The sequence below is a fragment of the Biomphalaria glabrata genome, chromosome 9 (genome assembly GCF_947242115.1).
Source record: "Biomphalaria glabrata chromosome 9, xgBioGlab47.1, whole genome shotgun sequence".
Lineage (NCBI taxonomy): Eukaryota > Metazoa > Mollusca > Gastropoda > Planorbidae > Biomphalaria > Biomphalaria glabrata.
Genome location: NC_074719.1, coordinates 6,277,247 through 6,287,295, shown reverse-complemented (window position 1 = coordinate 6,287,295; position 10,049 = coordinate 6,277,247). Strand labels below are relative to the sequence as shown.

Genomic DNA, 10,049 nt, shown 5'->3' with positions numbered 1-10,049 from the left:
TTGCACAATTTCAATAGTGGAGCTTATTGAAGCTAATCAGAACTATGCCCGAAGTGGAGCTTTTTAAAGCTAATCAGAACTATGCCCGAAGTGAAGCTTATTGAAGCTAATCAAAACTATGCCCGAAGTGGAGCTTATTGAAGCTAATCAGAACTGTTCCCGAAGTGGAGCTTATTGTAGCTAATCAGAACTATGCTCGAAGTGGAGCTTATTGAAGCTAATCAGAACTATGCCCACATACGTCTTCCAAATGGACGGGAATAAACTGTCTCACTACACCATTTAGCTCCGAGAGGCGACTCATCTACAGAGTCCGTAGTACATGATTTCGCTCCGAGAGACTTTGAGACATCTTCTGAGGTCTCTAAAATCAACTGGCTCCTGGTAACACTGAGACTTTGCCGGGTGTCTCCAAACACTCAGTGGCTTCTAGGGGTGACATGGCGACATCTGCAGAAAACATGGTTCCACCTGCTTTAAGAGCAGAGAAAAACACTTTTCAAAAAGACTAAGAACCTGTTTTAATTTAGCATTTTTGAAGATGATATTTCAGAGCTATCTCTAGGAACACTTAAAGTATTGTAAGATCGTACTTTGTATAGATAATCTTAAATTGTACTGGACCTTCAAATCCGGCCTTGGAATAAGTGCGTTATATATACCTCCAATATCAATGCATAATAATAATGAAAATTGTTACATCCTTTTTTATTTTATTAAATTAGAGAAGTGTTGTTTTTTTTTATTTGGATAAATAGCGCACTCTACACTCTAGGTCAGGGGTTCTCAACCTGTGGATCGCGAGCCCTTTGGGGGTTGATTGACCATTTGCCAGGGGGTCGCCTAAGACAATGGAAAATATGGATTGTTATTGTCTACTCTTCTATTGCTGTATATATATATATATGTGTGTGGGGGGGTCGTGGCAGAGTGGGGGATTGTAAAATGGGGTCGCCGAGCTTAAAAGGTTGAGAACCGCTGCTCTAGGAGAACGCATTTCTATCTCTGAAAATATTCCAATACTGGCCCAACACATGTTTTTTTACTTTAACCTTTTATTTTTACTAACATTATTTTTTACTGTGATTAAAGAGAGTTGTAAACGCCAGTAGAATGAGTTTCTAAAACGTTAGAAAACGACGCCGGGGCCCTGCCCAGGACCCGCTGGAGGAGTTGGAAACACTCTCTGGTTTCTATCATTTGTTACCCAGTGACTGTGTTAAAATGATCAGTCTTTTGCGTCAACCAACAAACAGGCTTGGCTTGCATACTTGAGATTTATGAGCGATCCCAGGTTGAACACATCACGGAAGTAGATTCTATTAAAAGTAATTTTTATAATTTTTTTTTTCTTATCGACCAAACGCAATATGTGCACCTGGCCCAAATCCACTGACAATTACTTTATTTAAAAAAAAAAAAAAAAAGAGTTATTATCGTAAACGCTCTATGAGATCGAGTTAATTATCGCAGCGTATGAATACGAAAGAGTCATTAATATATATGTGGGTCCAGAAGTAGTGCCTGCGTAGTTGAAGTGCGCTCTTAAGTAAGCGTCACATTTCTTGGCTGCAGTGTTATAACGTAAGTGATTGACTATTGAGAAAACCTTTTTATTTTATCTTCTTTTTTTTTTGGTGTTGTGAAATTAATTTAAACCAAAATAAATAAATAAATATAATTAATTAATTAAAGTTGGTAGCTAACCACAATACTATCAAATATATGTACTTATATGTATGATTTCTATGCATTCAAAATTAAATGTATGCAAAATGCATATTCTATTCATTGCGTATCTTGGTTTATGTATATTTATTTCATCTCTTGTTAAAGTCAAACCTAACCCTGAATGCTCAAAACTAATATAGAACATTTAATTAAACCATATCGCCAATATTGCCAGATCGTATACATTTTAAATTCAAAACCGCCTTTGGTGCGCTGTCGTTTACATTATTTTTTGTTTTGTAGTCGAGTGGGGGTTTTAACCTTAAAACCTCCTGGAAGGGGATTTTCAACTCGAAGCCCCCTTTACTGCGCTGGGGCAAGTGATGGTTTAACATTAAAATGTCACAGAAAATACACAAAAGTTAAGCAAAAAATCTGTCAAGAAAGTTCCATTGCGGATAGGTAAACCCCAACCCCTTTCCAGCTACGCCAATAAGATGGAGTCTATTTTCAAACACAAGCCCCATCGTTAGGTAGTCTATCGGTTTTTGTTACTTTAACAATAAGAACATTTTTAAATAAATATTCAGGGCCGCCGCTACCTATTGTGCAATGTGTGCACTGGACGCAGGCGGCCGACTTTAGGGGGCGGCCGAATCATTATTCAAAGGTTCCCTTTTTTTTCCTTAAATTTTTTGTTTAGTACTAAAAATTAGTTAAATATTTTATATTAAACGCCCACATAGGTTTAGTTGTACTAGATGTTTGGAGCGAGAAGCCAACGACCGACCAACAACAAGGGGAGGTGTAATTTATCAGAATATTAGTAAAATTACATTATTACCAATGTTTTAAACATTAAAATATGTTTAGTTCGTTTCGTCTACTAATAAGACCTTGTCAAATGTAGACTGTTTTTGCGAAAAGCATATGCCACAATATGGATCAAAACCAGGGCCAGTCTTAGGCCACTGCAACCTATTTCATAGGCCCCCGCCCTAATTCTAGGTATAATTATTAAATTGCAATATATATACGAAAAATTCCTGGAAATCTCATGAATTTATTAAATTTTATAAAAATCTTCTGAAACCTCATAAAATCTCCAAAAAAAAAAGACACACTTTCATTTGTGGGTGTCATTCATTACGGAAAACGACAACACTACGCGCGAGAAAAGGCATTGTCAGCTTTCATGTAATAAAATGTAATGACCGGGGCAGGCAAATTTTCACCTTAATCGGAAGTTCCAATACTTTATTTACTTTTATAGTCACTGGCATATAAATATGCCATAGGTTGAAAAGCTCGTAAAGTAAAGTTAATTTGATCGCAATTTTGTGCTTAGTAAAGAATGAATAAAATTCAAAGTCGAATTAATTTTCTAATACAAAATCTTAATTTTCACTTATTATCCTTATTCCCACCTAGACTAGGCCCCGCGCGATCAGTTTCGCATAGGGCCCCGCAATTGTTAGGACCGGCCCTGATCATAACGTTTTGAAGAAAACCTTTCAAAACGTTTCCGCTAGTGTGATTCTTCTGGATTTTGTGTCCCAGAACTATTGGCCAGGGTTGCCACTTCATTATTAGACTTAATATGGCCCTCAACTTTTTTTTTTATTACAATGAATAGACCGTTCTGAGAGAAAACACATTTCTGACATGTAAACGGGACGGACGGACAGATGGACGGACAGACGGAGAGTCACACACATCAATATTGTTCTTTTTTTATATTCTCTCTTCTTACTACGAGAAAAAGGCCAGGTAAATAATTTCTGAAGTTAAAAAATAAGTCAGAAGACGCTTAGCGTCGAGGCCCCGCCCGGAATCAAACCTCTTGTCAACTTGAGAGGAAACCTGCCACATCTTAAAATCTAGCTCTAGAAAGAGCTTTATGCAACGCTTAACAATCATGTGGGCAACACTATTTCGGAAAAAAACCCTGACTCATTCTAGTGAAATTTAATGAAAAATATAACCTAAAAGTTGTAAAATTGCATTGTAATTGTCTGTGGCATTTTACGTCTCGAGAGACGATCTTTTCCCTTTGCAACTTCTTGTGTGACTTAAGAGGCCAATCCTTGATACACAGCTGCGATCGCAGGTTGGGCATATATAATCACCAGGCGCCGTTGCATTTTCACCCTTCTTTCTGCTTCTGTTGTGTATGACATCTGCAATCTGTGACCCTTCCTTTATGCTCTCTCTCCATGTGGATCTGTCCAGTGTCACCTCTTCCCAGTTGCCAGTGTCAATTTTGAAGAGCTTCATGTCGCGTTTGCATACATCCGTATAACGTAAAAGTGGACGACCAGTGGCTCTCCTGCCTTCTATTAGATTGCCATACAGAATGTCTTGTGGAAGTCAACCTACTGACATTCTACGAACGTGGCCAAGCCAACCAAGGCGTCTCCTGCTGATAACAGAGCGGATGTCCTGGCAACCTGCTCTTTGTAGCACTTCCTCATTGGTTATCTTATCTTGCCACCTTATTTTAAGGATCCGCCTTAGGCATCGGAGGTGGAAGACATTCAGCTTTTTTTCCTGCCATGAGTAGGTTGACCATGTTTCACTTCCGTACAGCAAGGTGCTCAACACACAGGTCCGGTAGACTAAGGCTTTAGTACTGCTAGTCAGCAATATGTTGTCCCAGACTCTTTTCTGCAACCGTGACATGGTGGCCATTGCCTTGGCTATCCTGTTGTTTATGTCTTTATCCAGTAGAGTGTTGTTGGATATGATGGAGCCAAGGTAACAAAAGTGATCAACAATTTCTAGTGGTTGGCCATTAATGCTTACTTGAGGTGCAGTATTTGTGTTTTGGACAAGTATCTTAGTCTTGCTTTGACTGATGTTTAAGCCGAACTTCTGGCAAGCAGCAGATAGTTTGTCAACCAGGGACTGTAGCTGAATATCAGAATCAGCCACAATAGCTGCATCATCAGCATACATGAGTTCCCTGACGAATAGCTTCCTAGCTTTTTGCCCGCAGCCTTGATACATTAAATAGTTTCCCAGAGGATCTTGTATGGAGAATGTATGCATTATAATTATTCTTTTTAAAAAATGCAAAGTTAAAACTGAAAGTAAAACATCTTAGAGGGCATGAGAATAGGACAACAATGTGAAAAAGAAAGGAAACAAGGAATGGTCTATAAAAATTGATTTAAATCAAAGAGCACTTTAGGTACAGTGTCCAGCTCAGTCTTAATTTTTTTTTCTAAAAAAAAAGGGTTGGGGGAGGAAAGGGCGGCATTTTTAAATTTCGCACTCAGGCGGCCACAACCCTCGCGGCGGCCCTGTAAATATTACTGACTTTTGCATACCGCACACTTGTGTACTTCTGTACAGTATGAGTACGTTACAAATATTTAAATCATAGATTCATTATTGGTATACATGTATCTGCATAATTTTTGAAAATTAGACTAACTTAAATGTTGATGTTTTATTTCAGTTATCAAATCGCCCAGATATTCTCAAGATGGATTCTGACTTAGCCCGAATATTAATTGCTACGAAAGCACTCACTGTGATCTTCATTCTTCTAATCTGTTTGATCAACGGGGCACTCATCGTCACCCAAGTCAAGAAACCAATGTTTTATCAGAGCGTCAAGTTAATGATGATTATATCCTTGGCTATAGGAGACATCATCTTGGCGCTCTTCCCGTTAGTAGTGCTTGCTAAATTATCATTTGAGGACGATAAAACCTTTATAACCTGCAGGTTAATCACCTATGCCACAACCTACACGTTATACTTGATTCATTTCGTCTACGGACTTGGTCTTGTGGTACTGGCAGCTGAAGTCTTCCTTAGAAACAGGATTCAAAGTATCCATGACAACTACAAAACAATCTCTGCAGTTGGTGCAAGTAGCATCCCTTGGATCTTAGGACTAATTATAATACCTCCGCTTTGCATGTCAAAGGTTAATTATGAGTCTCACTGCACAAACAGCCAGTCTTTGGAATCCATGTTTGGGGTATCAGTGTTTCTACCCGTGTCACTCTCAATAGTAGTCAGTATTGTTCTCAACTGTGTCCATTTTCCCACATCGCAACAAGGACAGACTATAAGCACCAACCAGCAACCCATAGTTGTGTTTCAACAGACTGTTGAACCACAAGAAAATTTAATACAATATCCTCCTCAGATCTACGCCCCTGGTAATGTTCCCTTTAATCCACTGAACTCATATCCATATCCACAGAATGCAGTATCCTATCCATATCCAGCAAACCAACAGGTTATGAACCAGTCCTTGGTGGTGAACATCAACTCAAGCCAGGGAGTCAACACGATACAGGTGATTCCCATGAATCAACGCGCAGAGGGTCAAAGGTTGCTTTTAATATCCATCATCTTCGGTTTGATGGCAGTTCCCTTTGCATCAGTCGCCCTTAGAGCAGACTATATTGTCTGGTCAGACTTAAGAACAGTAATTATAGTATTAAAATTTGTCCTTTGGTTAATGGTTGCGAGATCATGCTTAACCCCTCTAATTATGATTGGTTATTCTAATTTGAGACATGTGCCTATACGTTTAAACAAGGTATATGTCAAAATAAATAACAGTACCTAGGAATAACGTAGTCAAATCTCTTTTGCAATGTATAAAAACATTTATTTTGTGTTTTTTTGTTTTGTTTTGTTTGCTATACGCTTGAATTCGAGAAGCATATAACCATTGACTGGTTGACAATGATTTAAAACGATATTATTTCATTAGCTTGATTGCTCTTAAGTATTGTATAATCTATTTGATTGGATATATTAAAAGATAACTGTCAATTTCGTGTTATAAATACAATGAGTTAAAGCCTGGAGTAAAAGTTATGGACTAGGAACATTGAGCAGAAGTAGATCTACGTCACATCTCTCTCTGCTTGCCAACGAAAACGGACTTTGTAAATTTTATTAGCCAGTGTAGTGTGCAAGAGGTTTCGGAGAGATTTATCTTCTGAGTTCAGTCTTGACCAGCGTTGCCAGACATCCAGCAAAAAAAAAGGGACTTATCCTCCTTTTGGAGTCTTGTCCTTCCTTCAGCAGGCTTTAGACTAAATATGAAATCTCCGCCTTTCAATGTATTGTTTACTGCCACTACATATTATTAACCAATCCTAATGTTTAAACACACACAACTACACACTTATTCATAAACATGAAGACTTTACGTTGTTTAAGCCTCCCCCCCTCCACAACGTAAATAGGTGTTATGTCTTCGAAACTTTTAAATACATTTTTAAAAAATCAATGTATTTTCTGTTACATTTTAAACCTTTTTAGCATAGAGAGAGAGAGAGAGAGAGATTATTCTCACAAAATACAATCACAAAGAAATAGCGTACACAGATTTTCACAATCTCTGTGGGACTAATGAATAACTGCGAAATGTCATTAGCTTAAAAAGAAGAATGTTACTTATTATAATAATATGATCTTCTGACATGTTTTTTCAACTAGTCTACTATTTCCTTTGCCTTGTAAATTTGGTTCATATTTTCAAGTGTTTTTCATCCTTTTTGCCTTCCTATAGGTGCGCCTATGTCTGTCATAGACAATACTTCATACCAAACCGTTATGACCACTTTGTAATTAAATGTACATCTTAGATATAACGTATTTTGAATAGTTTTGATAATCTCTCCAGTGACATTGGGTTCATCAATTAGAACAAACAGGCAAAGAATGTTTAGCCAACTAACATAATACTAATAATACTAATAAAACAGACGAGCTGACGACCATGGCCTGAACATTGGCTCCATCCAGTTCCATCCATGTCGTGTTCCAGCCCTGGTCAGAAGCTCATGACAAAGGGACCTAACAAGATTGAATCTCTATTTTATTCCTGTTTTTATGCCAAGGGCTACTACTACGCCATTGGACAGTTTCTTTTCGTGTTTCGGATGTTCCTTTAGAATTGAATTAAATTGCACCCTAGTCCGAACCTCTCGCAGGATGTCCGGGGGTAAGCGGCAGGTTTGGAATCAGACGCGACAATCTAGCTCGCATACCACACGACCATTGAAGCATTTAGTAAACATTTAATGTCTTATTAAGAACTAGCCGACCCGCGGCGTAGCATATGTTGCTATTTAGTGACGGGTGAACACTTCCTGAAAGACACAGTTGTTCAAGTGGGGTGGGTTTGGGCAAAGTTGTGTGCCATTGAGAGCGAGATCGGTGCGTGTGCAGGCGGGAGGGGGGCATAAGGAGGGTTAGAGTGTCTACGTAGTGTCCCGCATGTTTGGGCGACGTAGAGAATTATTTATATATATATACAGATGATACTAAGCAAGTTTCAATCTTGAATTAACAAGTGAAACAGTGTTCTATTTCACATCACGTAAGGATCAAAACACTATGTTATTAAATATGTTATTCAATATACTGTTATGACCCTATTGGCGGCGCAAAAGGGTTAACTATAGGCTCAGCTGACACACACGTGAATCATTCAGGTCAGTGGGGCCATGGACAAGGGACAGTAGTACGAATACACGATTACACGCAAATATGACCAATGTGATGGTCATGTGATTGAAAGCCTGTGTGTACGAGAGACAGTGTGTAGGAAAGCGGCAGTTCAAGACCGGAGAGCGTCGAGACCGGGACTGTTAGTCGGCCATGAAGTCGTCCTGGTTGAGTCCTCATGTGTTGATGTACAAGTCCAGAAAGAGAGACAGTAGAGTTTTGTACGGTGATGTACAGAGTGACATTTTAGTTGTTGACGTGTTTGATGCCAATTGCCTAGTATTGGCTGTTATCTACTTATTCACTCATTATTAAAGTACCCGATATTGTGGAGCTCTTGTTGTCAAGTTCTTGATGTGTTGATGTATTGTGTTGTGTTTAGCAGTGTTTACGGAAGGCCTGAGTAGGAAGAGAGAATCGTAACACTGGTGTCTTGAAGAGGGATTTCTTATGGCTTCTGTAAAACTGCTAGATGAACTGAATCTGAAAGAACTGAAACAAGAACTGAAATGGCGAGGACTGAAGTACTACGAAAGGAACAATGAAACTCTTAAAGAACGTCTCCGGCAAGCACTGGTGGATGAAGAGGAAGATCCGAACACGTACCTCTTTGAACTCGAACCTGATGTTGTAGAGCTCTTGATCACATTTCAAGAGCAGATGTTGGCTGGCTTTCAGAATGTGATCAAGGGTGACTCGCAGAAAGAAACAGGTGAAGAAACAAGAGAAGAGACCGAGACCAATAGTTCAACCAACGCTTTTGCTACAGACGTCCACGATGTGAGTGCCTCCATCAGCCAGATAGAACAAGACAACGTCGTGTCTTACCTCAAGCCTGTAGCTGAGGACATTAAAGACATCTGTCAATCTGTCAGTGCTGAGAGGAATTCGAATCCTGATGGCTGCACCCAGATGTTTGGCAAGAACTTTGTGTGTCGAGCTTTGCAGGGAGAACGCCAGCTCCAAGGAACCCATCGGCAAGGTCTGCACCCGACAGACGTTTGTCCTGCTGACGAGACCATAGTGAGAAGCCCTGATGATGGTCAAGTAAGTGAACTGGAGCCTGATGCTGAAGATGAGGGTCCTTCGCAAGTGGAGTGCTGTCAACTTGCTCCACTAGTTTGCCCTCTGGACAAGCCTGAAGACGATGTGTGCCACTATTTCCCCTCCTGTGGACCTGATACCCATTCCCAAAACCCATCTCTTGAAAGCCCTATGAAACAACCTGATAGGCCAACGATCTTAGTGACCCCAGTCCTGACATCTTATCCCTCCCCAAGTGCTGGCTGGCTGCCTTCAGTAGTGAGCGACCGAAAAAGGCGATGGTTGCTGAATCTAAAGAGGATGGCGATGCAACCACGACGTCTGTGCAACCAGGTGAAGGTCAACTGGAGCAGAAGGAGAAAGAGACATACGCAGACTACAGCACAGATGGCTTCATCGAGATGGCAATATAAGCCCATTGTCGCCCCCACCGATAGACCTCCTCCTGCGTCGATTCACCTCCACTGCCCATGTCGTGTGATAGATTTTTGTCCGGGACGGACAAATCTGAGAAGGGGGCAGTGTTATGACCCTATTGGCGGCGCAAAAGGGTTAACTATAGGCTCAGCTGACACACACGTGAATCATTCAGGTCAGTGGGGCCATGGACAAGGGACAGTAGTACGAATACACGATTACACGCAAATATGACCAATGTGATGGTCATGTGATTGAAAGCCTGTGTGTACGAGAGACAGTGTGTAGGAAAGCGGCAGTTGAAGACCGGAGAGCGTCGAGACCGGGACTGTTAGTCGGCCATGAAGTCGTCCTGGTTGAGTCCTCATGTGTTGATGTACAAGTCCAGAAAGAGAGACAGTAGAGTTTTGTACGGTGATGTACAGAGT

At 40.2% G+C, this 10,049-nt stretch overlaps 1 protein-coding gene across 1 annotated transcript; it reads left to right on the top strand.

Annotated features, from left to right (window-relative positions):
• The first annotated feature begins 1,272 nt into the window (after positions 1–1,272).
• On the top strand, positions 1,273–8,075 carry LOC106062475 (uncharacterized). The gene is made up of 2 exons (XM_013220741.2): positions 1,273–1,584; positions 5,135–8,075. The coding sequence occupies exon 2, from the start codon at positions 5,162–5,164 to the stop codon at positions 6,263–6,265; it is 1,104 nt and encodes a 367-aa protein (XP_013076195.2). The 5' UTR covers positions 1,273–1,584; positions 5,135–5,161; the 3' UTR covers positions 6,266–8,075.
• The last annotated feature ends 1,974 nt before the right edge of the window (positions 8,076–10,049 follow it).

What these genes read in the sequence shown, in the direction of transcription:
- LOC106062475 (XM_013220741.2), top strand. Translation starts at nt 5,162, where the DNA reads ATGGATTCTGACTTAGCCCGAATATTAATTGCTACGAAAGCACTCACT.